At 33.9% G+C, this 20184-nt stretch overlaps 3 protein-coding genes across 5 annotated transcripts; 2 read left to right on the top strand and 1 right to left on the bottom strand.

The window, feature by feature from the left end:
• The first annotated feature begins 7308 nt into the window (after positions 1-7308).
• On the top strand, positions 7309-12889 carry LOC110673791 (zinc finger CCCH domain-containing protein 6). 2 transcript variants are annotated; one of them, XM_021836993.2, is made up of 4 exons: positions 7309-7452; positions 11201-11407; positions 11493-11617; positions 11691-12889. In XM_021836993.2, exons 1-4 carry the CDS (start codon positions 7444-7446, stop codon positions 12655-12657), a joined length of 1308 nt encoding a protein of 435 aa, XP_021692685.2. In that variant the 5' UTR covers positions 7309-7443; the 3' UTR covers positions 12658-12889. The 2 variants fall into 2 exon arrangements, with proteins under 2 accessions (XP_021692685.2, XP_021692684.2); XM_021836992.2 differs by lacking the exon at positions 7309-7452 and adding an exon at positions 7459-7866.
• Positions 12890-13338: 449 nt separating this feature from the next.
• Positions 13339-13686, top strand: LOC110673799 (uncharacterized). Its single transcript, XM_021836999.2, has one exon. It carries the CDS (start codon positions 13339-13341, stop codon positions 13684-13686), a length of 348 nt encoding a protein of 115 aa, XP_021692691.2.
• A 2592-nt stretch (positions 13687-16278) lies between these two features.
• On the bottom strand, positions 16279-20164 carry LOC110673800 (uncharacterized). Of its 2 annotated transcripts, none has more exons than XM_021837001.2 (7): positions 19857-20164; positions 19017-19628; positions 18070-18257; positions 17485-17723; positions 17052-17251; positions 16765-16890; positions 16279-16673 (listed from the first exon to the last, which is right to left on the bottom strand). In XM_021837001.2, exons 1-7 carry the CDS (start codon positions 20010-20012, stop codon positions 16575-16577), a joined length of 1620 nt encoding a protein of 539 aa, XP_021692693.2. In that variant the 5' UTR covers positions 20013-20164; the 3' UTR covers positions 16279-16574. The 2 variants fall into 2 exon arrangements, with proteins under 2 accessions (XP_021692693.2, XP_021692692.2); XM_021837000.2 differs by having other exon boundaries at positions 18070-18260; positions 19857-20145.
• Between the last annotated feature and the right edge of the window lie 20 nt (positions 20165-20184).

Genomic DNA, 20184 nt, shown 5'->3' with positions numbered 1-20184 from the left:
GGTGGTGAGTTTAGATTTGCCAATGATGGCGCCCTTATGCAAGGTTCTAGGATATGTGTGCCCGACGTAGACAATCTCAGAAATGAAATCATGCGAGAGGCACAATATATACTATACAATATCCACCCAGGCTCTACCAAGATATACCATTATGTGAAAGATAGCTACTAGTAGAATGGCATGAAGAGAGACTTAGCAGACTTTGTGTCCAAGTGCTTGACTTACCAGAAGGTGAAGTTTGAACACCAAAGGCTGTCAGGGAAGCTGCAAGAGCTCCCTATCCCAGAATGGAAGTGGAAAATGATCACTATGGATTTTGTGACTGGGTTGCCTCATACCATATGGGATATGATTCGATATGGGTAATTGTAGATCATCTGACTAAATCAGCTCATTTCTTGCCTGTGAAAACCACATATTCTATTGCATTGTATGCTCGGATCTATGTTCGAGAAATAGTCAGATTGCATGGAGTTTCTACTTCCATAATATCTGACAGAGGGCCCCAGTTCACTTCTAAGTTTTGGAGAAAGCTACAAGAGGCACTTGGTACGCAATTAAACTTTAGTAATGTCTTCCACCCTCAGACAGACGGGGAGTCTGAAAGGACAATCCAAACACTGGAAGACATGCTTCGCATGTGTATTTTGGATTTTGGAGGTCAATGGGATGATCAGCTACCCTTGGTGGAGTTTGCCTACAACAACAGTTATCATTCTAGCATCGAGATGGCACCCTATGAGGCGCAATATGGCAGAAAGTGTAGGTTTCCTCTGTGTTGGACGAAAATGGGAGAAGCAAAGGTGCATAATGTAGACCTAGTGCAGTACACTTCAGAGATGGTTCCTTTAATCAGAGAACGATTGAAAACAGCTTTCAGTAGGTAGAAGAGTTATGCAGATCCTAGATGAAGGAATGTAGAGTTTGCAGTAGGCGATTATGTATTCCTGAAGGTTTCTCCGATGAAGGGAGTCATGAGATTTGAAAAGAATGGCAAGTTGGCACCTCAGTATATTGGACCTTTTGAGGTTACTGATAGAGTTGAAGCAGTTGCCTATCGATTGGAGTTACCACCCAACCTTTCTCATGTTCATCCTGTATTTCACATCTCTATGCTCAGGAAATACATATCTGATATCTCTCATGTGTTACAGCCGGATGTAGTAGAGCTGAAGGAAAACTTGACGTTTGAGGAGCAACCTGTAGCCGTAGTAGACTACCAAGTGAGGCAGTTAAGATCAAAACAGATCCCTATAGTTAAGGTTTTATGAAGGAGCCAGTTAGTGAAAGAATGCACCTGCGAATCAGAGCGGGGCATGCGTAGCAAGTACCCTTATTTATTCCATGTGTAATCTGTTCTTTTATTCTGCTTTGTGTAAAAATTCGAGGATGAATTTTCTGTAAGGGGGGAAGAATATAACACCCCTAATTTTTAAATTAATTATTTTATGGGTAGATTTTAATATTTTATTTTATTTAAATTTTGAAAAATTATTTGAAATTTTTCTGATTTTAGAAATCGGGTTTGATTTTTTGAAAATATAAAACTTTGATGATTTTTAAAAATTAATTTAAAGACCACATGACAAAATTAAAAATATATTTGGACTCTATGACTTTTTCTGAGTTTTCTAGAATTTTTTCAGAATTTTTGGGCCTCATTTTTGGTCCCAGGACAGAGTAAAAATTCAATTTCGGGTATCTTGAATCGAATTGGCCAAATCAAACTGGACCAGATCAGATCGGTCGAATCGGACCGGCCCATTTTCTTTTTCATTCTTCTTTTTCGCGCGCCCCCGACACCCTCCCTCTCTCACTCGTTTTCTCTCTCCTCCTCTCGCCGCCACAGCCTTCCCAGCTCACCGGCTCACCACTTTAGCCCTTCCCCCTCTCTGGGCGCTGCCTGTAGGGCCGGAAAAAAGCGTCCAAAGGCACTTAGGCTCCCAGCGCGCCGTTTCGTCTTCCTGACCAAAATTCAGCCGATCTGACCATCGATTGGACCGGATCTTATTTCACTACCCATCTACACCTCGAGAGCTTTCCATAGACACCAAGAACACCAAAATCCATCGAGCGATTTGTCTAATTTTTGTTAGAGAAGTTTTAGCCCATTTTGACTTTCTGGTTAGATTTCTCGAAAACCGTAAACCTCACCAAAAATCCAAGAGTACCGGAGTGCTCCACTCGTTGAGAGCTTCGCGACAATACCCATTTCAAATTTTTCCGATACCATTTTTCGGTGGGTCTCACGAGATTTTACATTATTTTTTTGAGTATTAAATGAGCTTATAAAATTCCTTAAAAATTATATACTAACCCTCTTGTTGTGGGCTTCGTGTAGGTACCTTCAATTCGTGAAAATTCAACAGTTGCTCGGGTTTGCAATTTCGGGCCGAGCAGACAGGCTACCGAAAAAGTTTCCGAATTGGGTCAAGGTTATAGGCTACCCCATCATTTTCAGATATCCCGGACGTGTCTCCAGGGTCAGAATTGGCATAGGTAAACCCGAACCCTTATTTTTCTTAATTATCTAATGCTTGATTTTGATTAAAAATCTATAAAATATTTGAGGTAGGTTAGAAAAATATAATTCTTTTTGCTTTAGCTTTATAATATTGCTAAGGACCGCGGGGTAAAGTTTTAGAATTTTTAGAGCTCATTTTGTATAGTTTTATGCAAAAGGGGTAATTGTAGAGACTAAATTGTAATTTTCTAAATTATGATTATTGACTGTTTGGGTGGGCCCAAGAGGAGCCATGTGATGTGATTGAGTTGTGGATGTGTGGCTTGTGAATATAGAAGTGTAATTTGAATCCTTTTCCAAGTTGAGTAGGTCCTAGGTATATGGGAGACTTTGCAGGATTTTCGGCACGACCTATAGTGTTTTTGATCTTTTTCAAGCTTGTATCGAGTCAAATATATTAAATAATTTTAATAAAATTTGTCAGGTGAGTCGGGACAACCTTCCTCCTCCGCTCAGCCACCGCAATGACCTCGGTAAAGTCTGTAAGTAAAATATTAATTTTAATTATAATTTCGATATTATTATATGTTTAAGCATGCCCATGCATCACTTATAAATATATATCTATGTAGTTAAATACGAGGTATGATTTATATTGCATTCTTAATTGATGAAGTGCTATGGAAGTTGTTTGTGGTAATTTTGAGCAGTGTGCGTGCGTTAGCGTGCGTGTGGTATGGTATTTGATATGGACAGGACGGGTAGACATGACTTGAGAGACACTCGTTGGGACCCGATCCTTTATGGATAAGTCGGGGTAGATACGGCTTGAGAGACACTCGCTGGGACCCCACACTTGGTTTATTAAGCGAAAGTTCGGCTTGAGAGACACTAACTGGCAAAGGTTGGATTAAAAGAGCTGTATAGGGGATCAGCTCCCATGTATGTACAATTTGAACAGTGTTGGGTGTGTGAGTACTCTAAATTGCCTTTTTACTGCTATGATGTGGTTTGTATGAAAATTATGATGATATTGCATTCCACTCCTTATGATGCATTAGCTTTAGTTAGTTATAGAAATTGTGGTTAAAATAAGTATTTTACTCTCCGAGTCAAACGCTCATTCTTGTTCATCTATTTTTCCAAGTTACAGTTGTGGCTAACTTGCTCTTCTTATTCATAGGTCCATTAATAGTATTTAATGTATTTTGTACAGTTGAGTTAAATTTTAGACTCCGCATGTGCTAGAAGTACTTATTTTTATTTTGGACATGTATTATAAAAGTTATGTTGAATTTGTAAAATTATTAAATGTATGCATGATGGTATTGAATGAGGGAGCTGAGCTCCCGTTTGAGTTATGACATTTTGATTATGTGGAGGGTGAGCTAAGCTCCCCAATTTATTATATATTGTGTTTATAGGTCGGGCGAGTCAAAAACTCCCCATTCAATAGTCCATTTTATGGCCGGACTCTGTTCGGTTGAATTCTTGAAATTGGGCCCAAATGGGCCTTAGAATTGGGTTGAGGAATAGTTATGCTTACTACGGGCCTCGGGGGCCTTAGGCTGGCTCAGGTCCTAGTGTCGGTCCGGCCCATAGGTTGGGTCGTGACAACTAATTACTCATCTATATATTCACCAAGCTTTCAATTATGCATCAATTTTTGGAGGCGAGTTATTAGATACACCGGAAGCACTAAAAAATAGTATTTTTTTTCTCACAGAAAAGTGAGCTCTCCCTATAATATAGAGAGTAAATCCTTCATAATTATAAAAGATAGTAAGTATGCACCAAATGTATCTAATAATTTATCATCTTTAGCTAGGCTTTAGCTTATTCATCAATTCCAAAAAAAAAAAATTCAACAAAAATTAAAGGGTGCAGCAATTATAAGCTACAACTCATATGAGATGACAATCGTTAAATTATATATATATATATATATATATATATATATATATATATATATATATATATATATATATAAATTAATTAATTAATTAAAATTAAGGCATTAAAATACTCTCTTAAAATTAAATTATTTGTTTATTTTATACTTAAAAACTTGCTATATATTATATTTTGTAATTCACATGACTTAATGGATTGATAAATAATATTCACTTAACATAAATATTATTACTTTAAAAGTTAATATATCCTATTTAATTTTAAAATTTAAATTTTATTTTTTTCTTTTTATCCATTTTACTTATTTTAAAGTTAAAATATTTTTATTTTTGTTATTTTTTGCATTTTCTTTTATCCTTTGATTGGTGCATATAAATTAATTTAAAATATAATAAAAACATTTATTAAAATTTAAAATACAAAATTAAATGATTTTTATATCAATTAATATTAAATAATTTATTTATTAATACCAGAAAATAAATTCATTTCTTATTTTTATTAAATATTGAATAAATGACTTATTAAAATTTATTATTTTTTAATGTGCTTATATCAATAATTTAATTGTTTTATATTTTTAAATTTGTATAATTATTTTTTAATTATTTATTATGTTTTATTTTTCAAATCTATTATATTTATGTTTATAACAATAAGCTATTTTTCAAATCTTTTTTATCGTGTGCATAATTATAAAATATATCTTAAAAAATAAACATTCCTATAAAGATAAAAAGTTTTAAAATCAAATGACGAGATGAAGGAGATTTGTATAAAAAAATAAATATTATTTTAAAAAATATAAAATATTATATAAGAAAATTAAATAATGAAAATTTGTAATTGCTGAAAAGTATAAAAAATTTAATTTTAAAAAAAGAAACTTAAAACCTAAAAAAAAAATAAATACAAAACATAAATTAAGAAATTATTTGGTATATTATTATTATTATTATTATTATTATTATTATTATTATTATTATTATTATTATTATTATTTTCCCTTGAATATTACCATAATATTTAAATTTTTTGAGCATATTTATTATTATATCTATTATGGACAAACTATTTCTAATAATATATAGTCTTTTTTGAATGAATTATACTTTAAAAATATTTTATTGTTATATTTTTATGAAATAATATTTAGAGGAAAATAATTGATAATTATTTTGAAAAATAAAAATTAATTTTAATTTTAATAGAATATAATTATTTAAAATTCAATAAAAATTTTAGTTATATTTAATATAATTAATTATGAATTTTATCATTAACAAAAATTTAAAAATATAAAATTTTATAAAAATAATATTAAATTATATATTAAAAAATAAATAAATTATGTAACATAGGATTAAAATAATTAATTTATATGTAAATTTACATATTTTAAAATATATTTTAATTAATTATATATATATCGATATAATTATATAATTTAATAATTATTAAATTTATTTTGTAATCAAAATTTTAAATATTAATCAGACTCGTGAAAAGTTGGCGGGTGAAGTTTCGCAAAACGCCATCTACAGTTCTTAACTACTCGCATTAATAATTAAGAAAATCAAATCTTTTGATTTGCAACAATGACCCATCTTCATATCATTAGATTTTTCTTCGATTTCGTTAATTGTTTTTCATTATTTTCATCAGATTTTAAAATTTAAAATGTATTTAAATACCTTCCTTTAAATTTTTAATAAATTTATAAGAGTGTGAATGCTGTGTCTTGTGTTCATATAAAAAGAAATTTAATAATTATTGAATTTAATATTTATATATGAATTTATAAATTCTTTATAAATATTTTAATTAATTTTATATAAATTTAAATATAAATATTTAATATAATAACTATTAAATTTATTTTATATCTAATTGTAAAATATATAGAGTTTATTTAATATAAATTTAAATTTATATGAGAATGAATGTAATTATTGTTAGATTAAATATTTATATTGAGATATATATAAAATTATATATATATATATATATATATATATATAAAATGAACAAATTATACATAAAAATTTAATCAACCTACTCATTTTTATATAAATTCTAACTTTTCATAAATACAATCAAATATATTTAATTTCTTAATGGATGTAAATTTATATTTATTAAAGTTTATTTAATATTTATTAAAGTTTATTTAATGCACTCAATTAATATGAAAATTATAATTTTAAAGATAAATAGTTTTTCAATATTTATAAATAAAAAAAAATTTCAAAAAATTTGTAAATATTTTTTTAATATTTATAAAGTATTAACTGTATATTAAAAATAAATATATTATTTTATAAAATTTATTATAGTTTTTGGTTATATATATATATATATATATATATATATATATTGAAATTGCATTTAGTTCAAAACAAAAAATCTTCGTGGCAAAGAGGCTGTCAAACACGACTTTACAGGTGTTGACCAGACCAAAGCTACACCTTTTTCTATGAGCACACCGTCCTTTCATACAATAAGAAGGGAAAAAGAAAAAATAAAAACCCTGGTCAGGATCTGAAACAAGTCAAAATAAGCTCTACACGCAGTAAATTAGCGTGTCAATACGAAGACCAAGCCCACCTCAGACTCAATTATTTTATTTCTATTTTCCAGTTTTATTATTTAATTTCAACGATTTAGTTATTTATTTTTAAATTTTTAATTATTGAAGTGCATTATAATTTTTTTCTTTATTAAAATATTATTTCTGTCCCTAATTTTCATAATTAATTTGTATTTTTATAAAATTTTAAAATTAATTATAAAAAATATTAAGTTAAATTATTTAATTTATTTATAAATTATTAATTATAAAAAATATTAAGTTAAATTATTTAATTTATTTATAAATTATTAATTCGATTTAATTTAATTTAACTTAAATTTTAATTAGATTCTGAATGGAATCTATCATTTGCGCATCCCGGCTCTAGAGTCCTAGACCTCTAGGCTTGTGGCCATCTCCCTCCACCACGCGCCATTGACGTACGTGCGTCATCGCCACGGCACGGAACAGATATATACACGGAGAGGGGAAAATGGACAGCGTAAGTGCATCGAAACGGCAAAAGAAAAAAGACCAGGGGATCTAGGGTTCCCTTGGATCTCTCTCTGAAGTCCTATATCTCTATGTAAATCGATTGCCCTTTTCTCTGTATCTTTGCCTGTGATTCTCTACTTCGATCTTTTGTAAATTTCGTACAATTAAGGTTTTCAGAATGGGTAAGTTGATTTTATAAAGGTATTTGACACAGTTCAAATCTAGCTTAGGGGTTTTCGAATCTGGGAGTAGAGCCATATGCTCAAATCGAACATTGAAACGTTAAACAGAAATTAGAAATTGGGAATCGAAGCAAAGGGAAAGGGGAGAGTTTTGAGAGTGCATTTCTTGATCTGTAAATATGCGGGGATTGCAGAAATCAAAAAGAGTTTCTTGGGCAACGGATGTTAATCTTTGTCAGGTAAAAGTGCCAATCTTCTAAGGAATCTTATAGATTCTTGACTAAATTTCAGCCTATTTGATAAATTCTTATATTATGACTTCATTCACCGGACAAGCTAAAACAGATTCACGCATGGAAGTGAAACCTGATTGTTATGTTGTTTTTAGATCATTTTTGTTTGTTTTGTTTTATCATTTTATCATTTCTGTTTGAAAAATGGTTTTCCCCCTTCTCTTGGTCACCTTGTTTGTACTTTGTACTCGACTGTAATAGCATTACCAGTTGTTTTAGTCTTATCAATATTAAGAATGTCTAATGGATAACGGGTTGCTCTGCAATTCTATATTGAAGAAGGAACTCGTAATTGATAAGGGAAAAACGAATTCATATGAATCGTATTGCATGGCTTTTGGATTCAAAAACTTCAAACGTGTCATGGTAGTCAAGTACCATAATGAGAAATTCAATACAGCAGGGTACTTGTTTTATAATCTAAGTTGCTACCCTTTTCTGAATGCTGGACCATGAGTGCTCTTCTAGTCATGTGATACTAATTTTCCTTTTTTTTTTTTTAATATACAATAGTTTATGTGCAAATCAGGTCATTCTTGTCTTATTTTCTTAATCTTGTTTTCATTTGCTTGGGCACTCGAAGTTCAGGTTCTAATGAATTTTTAGAATTTATATCCGGACTTCTGAGCATGAAACTATGTTGACACATTCTTTTTAAGGTAGTGGCAAAAGTAGTTTGATGATAACCAAGCTAATTTTCACCGTCAGTTTGAGTAATTGATAAGATGGCAGCGCCAGCTGGCTCCCAATAGTCACTTCTGTGGAATAATTTCATGGATGTTACAATTTGTAACTTGTGGATGAAAGTTGTATGAATTGTTATTTCTCTTCTAGTAAAATTCTCATAATTTTTCCATATTATTAGTTCCCTTGGGCTTTGGAATTTTAGTTTAACTTTTTGAGAAGGGTGGGAATGCAATAGCGCATGGGTATATTATAGAAGAAATTACTATGTTTTGGCAGAACATCTAACAATAATTAATTTTAACTGATGGATCTGCTTAGGGTGGCCTTATTGTTCTTGAAAGCTCGTGTTGATTAAGATGTGCTATTTGGTTTTTGTTGATGGTTTTTAGCACTTGCCGTTTAGTTTGAGGCTTGAGACCATAAGGAATGAACTTAAGCTTCAGTTTTCATGCTGAAAATTCTTTATCATTTGGTTGACAAAAAATAAGGGACAAAAAAGAAGAAAGAATCTCACCATTGCTGTGGAGGTTCCTGTTTTAGACTACTTCAAGTATCTTGTAGTCTCAGTTGTTTGTCATATGGCTGGCAAGACATTCTTTTTCCTTTTTCTTATCTACTGTATTGACGCTTTGGTAAATCTGTTCTGATTCCTTTTGTGATAGTTCCCTAGGCAGTCTGTACTGAATATCTGATATGAATTCATGTGTTTTTGATTTATTAGATTCAATGATAGAATTCAGTCTTTACTGGATATCTTATATGAATTCATGTTTTTTGTTTTTATTTATTAGTTTCAAATTTCAATTATAGAATTGCTACCATACACTTCACCCCACTCTTCATTTATTCTATTTGTGTTTATTGTTATTGTTGTTGTTTATTGGTAACATATTGTTTCATGAAATCATGAGACAATGTAGAAAATGTGTGTGCATGCATGCATTTCAATGCGGAAAGTTTGAATAACTAGATGCCCTTGTATTTCTTTAGTTCTTCTGTTGTGTTTCTTTACTTCTTCTGCCAAAAGTGAGATTGTGTAGCTGCTAAAGTAGTTATAGGGTCAAGCAACTTAGCAGTTGGTTTTGTTGTTTTGGTGAGGGGATTAAGTCCTTATTTTGGTAAAGGGACTGGGTCCAACAACAGCACAGCTGCATTTAATGATGGAGGACCAGTAATATTGTGATAAGTTTCACAGGCCCATTGGTGAGGCATGCCAAGAGAATCTGACTAAATGGAACTGATGTCCTTAGTTGACCAGCCAATTTGCACAATCACTTCATTCCTAGAGTGTGGCATATGCGTCTCCATTCTTAACCTGGTTTTAATTGACTGCCCTTAGTAAGTCTAGCATTGGAATAGAAAAGCAATGGGAGGCTGTATAAACAACCTTAGGTCAACCTTCATAATTTGACTTTTTCCTCATCATTGACCCAGGTTGAAGCCTTGTCTATTACTTTAAAGTCCAAAGTTCATTGGTAAAATAGAATCCATCCATGTGTCAGTGCTGCCTCTTTCACTTTTTTGTTTACAAAAGTCAAATCACCAAAAGAATCCATCAGTGTTTAGGTTGATCCTACTATCTACTGGAGGGGCTTAAGTGAGAAGAATAGAATTCTGAAAATTTTGTTTGGTGCTTGAATGGGAAAAAAATTGAAGGCAGCTTACAATTTCAATTTGGTATTCTTCATTTTCCATCTTCTGAAAAGACCAAACTTGGCATGGAAATGTTCCAGGAGCATTATTTCCTCTTCAAAACTGCAGAGGAATTCAGTAGAATTACCAAATTATCTATTGAGTGAACTTAAATTTTAGATTGGAGCTCTGCCCACCATATGTGAGAATTCCAGCCATTTTCATTACTAACCTTTCATTTTAGCATTTTTGAAGTTTTCCCCTATGGATAAGAGATGTGATTATAGCTTCCTTCTGAACCTATGTGTTTAAGCATTTAGGAGTCTGTTATTGTGTTTTATGTCTCTTGCTACTAAGTTGTAGGCTGCTTATACAATTGACTCACTGTAGAATCCAAACAAGATGGCCATTTTCTGGTGATTGAGCATACTCTGGTATGGTAGTACCCGCTTTTTAGCTTGGCTGGTGAAAATCTTGCATCATAACTTGGCTTACCAGTGAATTTTGTGAGGATAGACATCTCAAATATACCTTAAGATGACAATATTAACTTTCCAATTACCTTGTATGTGGGCGGGTCAGGATGCAAATAGATAAATTGTATGAATTCCTGTTATCAATTTGATATATTTGCATTTAGTATTTCCCACAATCATTTAGATAGTCAATACTCTGTTTTGACTGCATATTCCCATTTCACCATCAGGGAATTTCTCTACATATATAAATGCTGCATAAACATGGGTCAGAGAAAAAGATTTGAATATTTGGTATGAAATTGTATTTACACTGTTATTTCTGTGTATGCCAGATCCCTTATCATTTCTTTATGTTCCTTCTATTTCAATTGCTGCCGAGAGCTTCTGTAGTGTGGCAAGCATCAACCCTTTTATGATTTTACTCTATTTGTGGTGAAAACTGTGAAATCTGAGTAATTGACTCCTGCTTCTCCATTTAACAGGTAAGGCTGTTTCTATCGGAGGAATCTCCTTCACAAGTTGGGTTCGGTGCCCAAGATCACCTCCAAGCAAAGGCATCATGGCTGTCCCATCCAGCTGGCGCAGCTGCTGATGATATTCTGCCTCCTGGCTTTGAAGGTCATTCTTCCAATCAGTCGCACATTAAGTTATCTGACATCCCTGTAATCAAATGGAGATGCCCTCCCAGGGTAAGTCACTGTTTTACAGAGTCCAGTTTTGATCATTCCTTTGGTGTTCAATTTCATTTTTGGCACTGAACTGTTAGTATTACAGTTTATCTTAGACATAACCTGGCAAGTGGTTGCGGGAGAAGAAAGCAAAGAGGTGGAGGTTCAAAATCAGAGAGAGATGAGAGTGCTTGAAGCTGTTTATCCTCGTCCATCTGCCATTCCTCCAAAGTTTGAAACTAGTCTTGTTCATTGACTTTCTTTTATTTTCTACTGGACCTAAAAATTTATTCTCTCTATGCAGTCCTACTTTCTCTGCAGACGTAGAAGACTCTCGAAACAGTGATCATCAGGTTCCTCTTATTCCAATTACTCCCATTGAAGATGAAGATGCAACTGATCCACCTTCTGATTTAATGGGACCATTTAATGTTCCTGTGAGCTCACAGTCCCAACTATTAGCTTCTGGAATTCCACCTCCTCAATGCAGCATTACTGCCATTTCCAATACTTCTGTCAATGAGAAACCTGCTTCTGGAGCACTTCTTGGTATTGAACCTGACGTAGCAGCTGCTGCATCGGCTGCCTTTGCTGCCATTAATAAAAGCAGTGACCAAGGAAGTTTAATAGACCATGATCTGCTCATTAAAATTCTCAACAACCCAAAATTAATTGAGAAGTTGATTCAAGACTATGGAGCTGTCTCCAATGTGCAGAACATCCCCAAGCCAACAACATCTTTTGTTCCTCCATCAGACATTCCACCTCCTGCAACTTTATCAGAACTGTCTTTCTTGCACATGAATAGAGCAGAGACCAACACACCTTCATCGTTTACTACTACTTCAAGTGGACCCTTTTATGCCCAACCAAATGGGGTTGGACCAGGGTATCTTCCAAATGCACAGGTTCCTCCAACAGCAGTTCCAGCTTCATCAGGACCTTCTGTTGGAGTTCCTCAAGTGAAGGATGTGAACTATTATAAGAACTTGATCCAGCAACATGGAGGTGAAAGACAAGAATCCCCTCATCAATATGGTAGCCATTTCAGTCACCAAGTAGGAGCAAACCAAGAGTTAGTTCATGCCAAATCAAGGGACTCGAAACCCAAGATTATGAAGCCTTGTATTTATTTTAACAGCTCGAGAGGATGCCGGCATGGAGCTAATTGTGCATACCAGCATGATGCGTCTTCACAGCAACGAAGCAGTAGCATATCAGAGGTGCAAAGTGCAAAGAGAATGAAAATGGATAGGGAAATTAGCAGTTAGTTTTTCTGTTGCTTGTAGTATATTGCATCTCTGCATTTTATTTAATTGCTAGCTTGATTTTGCTACAAATAGTTTCCCTTCATTCATCCTCTCTTGCATGCATGGGACGTCAAGATTAAAATTATGGGCAGAAGCCTTGATATTCCTCATCAATTGCAAATTTTCATTATTGGATAGAATTTCTTTCTATATTATATTATTGAGCTAAAAATATTTATATCCATGAAATTTATATCCGCTGCTTTCTTGGTGTAATTTTATTTTTTTTTTCTAATTATTTAAGTATTTTTATTATTTAATTATAAAAAAAATTCATTAGACTAATAGTAAATGGTTGATTCCTGTTTTATAGTGTACTTCATCTCATTTGACAATATTTTTTGAATAAAAGATATATGCTTTTAAGTGGACAGTAATCTTAATTTTAACCTTTTTTTAAGGATCCATTTAATATTAATATTAGAGTTATGATTGAAAAAATTGTTTTATTAATTAAAATATTAAAATTTAATTTAACATTAAATTTAATATATTTTAATTTTAATATATTAAAATAATAATTTTTAAATTATTTTTTTTATCAACATCTAAAATTATTTTTTTAAAAAAATTTTAATAACGTTAAACGGGCTCTAACTGGGCTGCAACAGGTCCTGAAGAAGGGAGAAAGAAAATGATTAAATGAGCGCAACCAAACACAATTGGCGAGCAGCGGAGACCAAGAAGATGGTGAACTTCCTATCAAAAGTACGGATTGAGTTCAGTGCGCTAGGCCATCGTACAGCCTCTTGCATGGAGTTCTTAGCCCAATGCAACGCCCGCAAGGCCAAGGAATCGAACCCCGCTTGCCAGATTTTGGTCAAGCGCCGAACCGACGATCACCCGCCACAAATCACCGTCACTTTTGTCAACGGAGTCGAGGAGGTTTTTGACGGCACTACTATCTCTGCTGAGACTTTAAGGAACATGATTTTAGAGAAGGGTCAGCTCGAGATTGCGCAAATATTCCATGAAGTTGGGGAGAAATGACCTGTTATCATCCCGGAGGAAGAGCTCCTCCTCCAGCCTCCTTTGATGTACACTTAGAAGTACACTTTGATGGATATATTCTGCACTTTGATGTACACTTCCCACTTTGCCTTTTGTCCATATTCAAATAATCTATATATTTTATTGCTATTTTATGTTCTTGTCAGTCTCCTTTGACCAGCTTGATCTCATTATGCACAGCATGGTGAAAATAGGTGAGGTCAGTGGCTAATTAGCTAGTCACTCCAATGCTCAAATATTTGATTTAGAGAAAATTTGAAAAAATGAAGATAAAGTTCGGTAGCAATTTTGGCAGAGTAAGTGTATATCATTCTAATATTTGTAGATTGAAAACTGAAAGAGTCATTAGAGTTAGTTTCAAAAATCTCGACACACTTAATTGCTAACTATTTTGAAATTCTCATCTGTAGTTCTGCCTCTGTTGACTTGTTCTATCAACGCCCAGTCGGTTGTTTCTTGGGTCTGCTGGAGAAGCATCCGATCCAAGTATCACTCCCATTGTTTCACCTAAAGATGTGCTTGATTCGGACACTTTGAGCCTCGGACTGGTCGTTCTATGCTTTCTTGACCTGTTGGCTATGTTGACTTGTTGACCAAGTCTTTGACTCTTTGTTCACTGCACACTGACTCTTTGACTGGGCTGTTCAATCATTTGACTTGGTTTTGGGCAGGTTATATCACTATTGCCTCTACATGCTACGTTGGTTGGTTAGTTCCTATGCAGCAGGGAAACAGAAACATGGACACAGGAAAACACAGAAACGGATAAGGAGAAACAGCATTTTCAAAAATATAAGAAATGAAAACATAGAAAACGCATAAATATAAAAAAATATAATAATATATTTATAAATATTACATAAAATAAATATATGAACTTAATTTAGAACTAATAAAGCTATTATATTAGTAATTTAATTATGTTTAACTTATCATTGTTAGCATTTTTATTTATTTTAGTTGTTAATATTAATAGTATTGTTTAATTTAATTTGCTTAATTATTGAGAAAGAAATTTAAAATGAGTATACAACTAGCTTGTTCTTTTCTTATAATCTATTATATTTTATTAAGTTTTGAAAATAAAAAGGATAAAAAAAGAAAATAAATTAAAAAGAAAACAAACTAAGGACCGATCAAAAACCAAGAAAGTACATGGCACCACCCTTCTCTCTCTTATGTCTTCCTCTCCTCGTCAACTCCCATACTCACTATGAATATCACTGACGAGACTCAGACCACTCTCTGGCACTGGCGAAGCAATTGATTGATCCAGCATGCTCAGACATGAGAGAAGATGGGATAGTGGTGGCTTTGGGCAGCTTAACGATGGGCTACGGAGAGGATTAATAAACGCCAATCGTAAGTTAGGAGCCATCTTCGACGCGGAAACGTGTTTCCATCTTTTGATTTTTCCAGACACGGCCTTGAAACATGTCATGGGAGTGTGCTACCGTTTTTGTCTTGGAAATGTTTCCGAAATGGGGAAACGCCAGTGATTGGAGTTTGTGTGCTTCACAGGTTACTTCTCCTTGCCTATGACAGAAATGTGAATGCTGCCATTAATTACCAACAGTCATTGTTTTGCTTATGTTTATAAGCTTAATCACTCAAGTGTGTTAAGGTTGATTTATTCCTTAAATATCAAGGTTTGGAGACTGACCGAATCGAACAAGGGTTGAAGAACAAACTAAAGACTGTTATTTAAATAAATAAATATTGTGTGTAAGAAAGTATATTATTGTTATTCATCAAATACACCAGAATGGTTTTTCACCATGTATTCTCTTCCATTATGTGGGTTATTGTATAGCAAAAGGTAAGGAAAAGATAGAAATAGATTGGTTTTTTAAGTACATTATTCATCCAGACCTGGGATGACAAGTGAAATGCCATTTTGTTTCAACAATTACCAAATGCTGTTTCTTGCTGAACACTGGTGTCAAAATTATTGTCTTTTGTACCTTCTATGTTGCTATTAACTCTTTGACCATTCTCAATTTTCTAATGCTTATTTATATATTTATTTGTCCCCCCTCCCAGCCAAGGAAGGCAGAAGAGAAGAAGCAGTGACCATAAGCTGTCTGTTCTGTCCATCTGCAACAGTAGTGGAACCCAGTTCTAGCAAGTCATGCAAAACCAGGTTCCAGCTCGTTTAATTCCCTGTGTCGAAGTGTTGACCATGTGGGGAAAATCCTCTCTGTGAAATGAATTTGGTGTATTTTTTAATGTACAATTCTTAAGGTTGCTTTCATCACTAAGTTGTTTTTACTTGGGCTTTCTACTAAAGATTTTGTGTTTCTTCGTCCTTTTGTTTACTCTCTAAGCATTTTTTTTTTCCTTCAGGGTTGCTACCGTAAGTATTTGATTTCATCTTAAAAATGGAGAATAAGGAGATGAAATTTTGGAGCCAAAGAATCCATTTCATAGATCACATCTAATCTCTGTAGTTTCATTGTGGTACATTTCATTCATTGAGCTTCATTCATAAGCCTCAACCAGTTGAATTAAGACTATGCGCCCAGTGTCTTGTTCTTGCGCTTACCATAAAGAGATAATGCTCTACTTGGCTTTAACAAAGGCCAAATAACATAATCTTATTTTTCATACACAAATAGTGAAAATGTAACCCATAAGTTGATTATTTTATAATTACAACAATCCCCCAGGGGCTCTTAAGCCTTGAATATACCCAGAGAGATCAACTCTTCTCTGGAATTCTGTAGAGCCACATCGTAAAGAAACACACGGGACTATTCACCTACTCTACTTTCCTCTTATACAGGATTATTACAATCTAGAAACCTGCCTAATTGGAAAAATGTGAAGGATAAAAAAAAGCAATAATGCATTCTGCACAATTTTATTCACCGATCTTCCCTTCGCACTGCATTGGGTTCAGACATCATATCCATCATCATCTTCTCAGGAGAGTCCTCCCAGCTTGCAAAAGTTTTCAAGTCAACCTGCAAAAGTGGGATCACACAGTATGTTTTTTCCCATTAAGAATTGCATGCAATTATCAACAATTGCCTTAACCTAAGCTTGGTGGGTTACCTTGCGCCTTTGCTCAATGAAAAGTTCCTCTCTCCTCTTAAATGAAGTTTGAACTTCCTTTGCTGTTCTCCCGCCCAATCCCCAAACTTCAACTTCAGAAATCAAAGCTTCAACAGGGAGAAACCCCTGCAGCAAAGATTCATATTTAAAAGTTAATCTTTGCAAAATATACCAATTTAATTTATTCCACTACTGGAGTTTAAGAATTAAGATCAGATGATAATATTGGATCCCTGCTCATCTATGTTAGAACTTAGCTATTTTCTATAACCTAGCATGCATGGTACCTGAGATGGGAAAAGGGAACCAGGTTGGTAAGTTTTGTCAACTGCATGATGGCGGACAGTAACTCTAACAAAATCTTCATCGATACATATTCTCTCATTCCCAATGGTTCCTCCAAATGCAATTCCCACCGGCTTGGGATGTGGCTCATAAGCTCGGCTGGTAGGATGCAAGTGGCTGTAAACAAACTTCTTATCTTTCCCTGTTCATGATTGAACAATCAGTCAGTTATTTCTCAAAATTGAAAATTCATGAAATTGGAAGAATTTTCAGGGATTTTATTCTAGCTCATCAACTGTGGAACTCACACCCCCCCCCTCCCCCCCACCCCCCCCAAAAAAAAAAAAAAACAAAAAAAAAAAAAATCTGAATGCCTTTTTTTTCATACACCATATTTCTTTTCCCCCTCTCTTTCCGTCAATCTAAATCACATACCAGAAGGTGAAAAAACATGGAAGATTGGACTTATGGCATATAGGCTTCCAGAGCTTCCATAGAACATATCCTTATTTTCAAAACCCTGCTGTGTCAGTGCACCTATGATCCATTTTCTGACACTGGTACTATCCCCATGGACATCTCCAGAAGTAGCAGAAACCAAAAATAGCAATGGGCCAAGATAACCCTCAATGTTAGACCAGAATCTGTTCAAGCCCCTCCCATGAAGAGATGACCTACAAAGTAGTGGGAAATAAACATTTGTTTGATAAAGTTTAAAACAGTGGTAAGCTAATCAATAACTAAATATAACATGTGAACCCTGGAAAATGAGAGAGGAGGCATGCTGGTACACAGTATTACAATTCTCAACCATAGGGAAATTCAAGTTTTTGTACAATCTGGATATGGAAGATGGTACAATCACATCATGTAATAAGCAGCTTAAATATTGCAACCAAAGTTATAGGCATATTGGGCATTCATATAGATTTAAGAATTTATTAAGAGCATATGTAGTGCCAAGAAGCAAAACATACTGATAGTATGTCCTGTCAAGACCAGAAGGGGAAGATGACAAACCGGTATAGAAGATTTTCAAATGTTCCATCACTGCCACTAGGTAAGCATGGTTTTAAAATTTCTTCACTGATTGTACTCCTGAGTGTAAGAGAAATTGCCCATGCTCTTCCACGAGTTAGCAGATGAATATCGCATGCCTCTCTTGGAGGGATTTCTCCTAATGATGAAGTTGAACGTTCCAACTTATCCTGCTATTGATCAAGAAAAAAACCATATGACATGTGATATCATACAACTAGACATAACAATTTAGGCAAAGCAGCATGACGGGAAAAGGTTTTAAACAGTAATTGTTTAGACATCTATTTTTCACACCTCATCATATATGATATGCACTACAAAAGGCCCCTGAAAAGAAGACTATGGAATTGTCAAGGAAAATTAAACTGCAAAGGTAGCCGGGACAATATGGAACAAACCTAATTATATTTCAGTTTAACAATGAGATATTTAATTTGAGGTCACTAGTTTATAAAATATTTTCAAAGACAAATGGGAAAAGAAAATCCCATTAAGAAGCAGAACTGTTACATGTTCAAGTAGTGTGCAAATGCAAAGATACTATACATCTAAAGCCTTAATGATAGGACATTCAAGTAAGTATATAGATGACATGATCAGGAACGGAAAGACTATCCACAATCCAGATAAGGATGAAGGGTATAAAAGTACAAAAAAATGAATAATAAATTTGAAGTACACTATCTTCAGAAGACGACAGACAATGCAATCTCAACCATCCGATAATCTGAAGTGCACTATCTTCAGAAGTTTTTAACCAAGCATCAGAATAAACTTTCCAAATTTGCAATAAATAAGAACACATGCAGAAACACAATATAAACTACAATTTTGTCTAGAAAAAAAAAGTAATAAAACAATGTTCTTAGCTAGATTCACAATAACATCAAATTACAAATGTCCGTGGTTTTTTTGAACTTATATACCTCTGAAGAAACTGAATTTTTAAGTCTTGTGTTAACGAATTGAGTGAAGCAATCTGTAAGGCTCGGTACAGTAGTTAAGGCCCACGTAAGAAACTTCCCAACAGGAAGCTCAACTTCCAAGGCTGAGATGTCACAATCCCACAAATTCAGGCCACTGCCAACTTCAGTACACGAAACAACTGCTGATAGTATTAAGTGACTAACATCCGGGAGACACAGATTTTCTTTGCCTTTCGTACATCTTGAAGTTCTGGAATCCCACAGCATAGTCCAACACATCCAGAGAAGCATAAGAACATCAGCGGGTAGAAGATATCCACTTATCTTACAATCGTTATCGCTCGATTCGAACACCAGTTTCAAATGATGTCTGGCTTTTGTAAAGTTTGTGGCAAATACTCTCAGCAAAGCATTGAGCGCCATTGAGGCAGGCATCCTCCCACAACACATCAAGTAACCTCTCAAAAACTCAATCCAACTGACTCCTCCTTTCTCAGTGATGAAAAACAGGTCCACTATGGATGCACCCAGATGATCCAATAATCCCAGAAAGGAATCAGGAATGTTGGGTGCTTCACACTCAGGGTTTCTATAATTTATACAGAAGACTTGCTGATCAAAATAAAAATTAAATATTAGAAAGAACTGAATCCTTGCAAATAAAAGCTAACTTAAAAACAAACTAGTAGCTAATGAAAAATGAGATCTGAATATTTTTATAAAGCCTACTGCTAGATTCAATTGAATCAAACCAACTTCTTTATAGAAATATTTAGAGAATGGCAACACAGGCATAGGCAACAGCTTTACGCTGGAGAGGGGTGAAGGTTTCTAAAATACCTGAAGAGATTGGAGAGGGACGGCATTTGTTTGAGGATCGACAAGCATGGAGAACGAATTTTGAAGCATAGGCAACGCTCCTGTGGAAGCGGCTAGATTCTCCAACTCTCGTTGTTCGCTCATACCCTTCTGCTCTATCGAAGATGATGCTCCCATTGTCGCTTTCTAGTCTCTACTTTCTTGGCAAATGATTCGAGGTTTTTGGAGCCTAAAACTCGAGGGAGTTCCTTTTCCGTCAGTTTGTTTCTCGAGAAAATCCCACAGAACTTTTATTTTACGTGGCCATGCCACCACTGTCCACGTATGTCATCCCTATATAATATTATTT

This window comes from Hevea brasiliensis, chromosome 2 (assembly GCF_030052815.1).
Source record: "Hevea brasiliensis isolate MT/VB/25A 57/8 chromosome 2, ASM3005281v1, whole genome shotgun sequence".
Classification (NCBI taxonomy): Eukaryota; Viridiplantae; Streptophyta; class Magnoliopsida; order Malpighiales; family Euphorbiaceae; genus Hevea; species Hevea brasiliensis.
The sequence above is the reverse complement of the archived record's forward strand: the minus strand, read 5'-3'. Positions and strand labels throughout refer to the sequence as shown.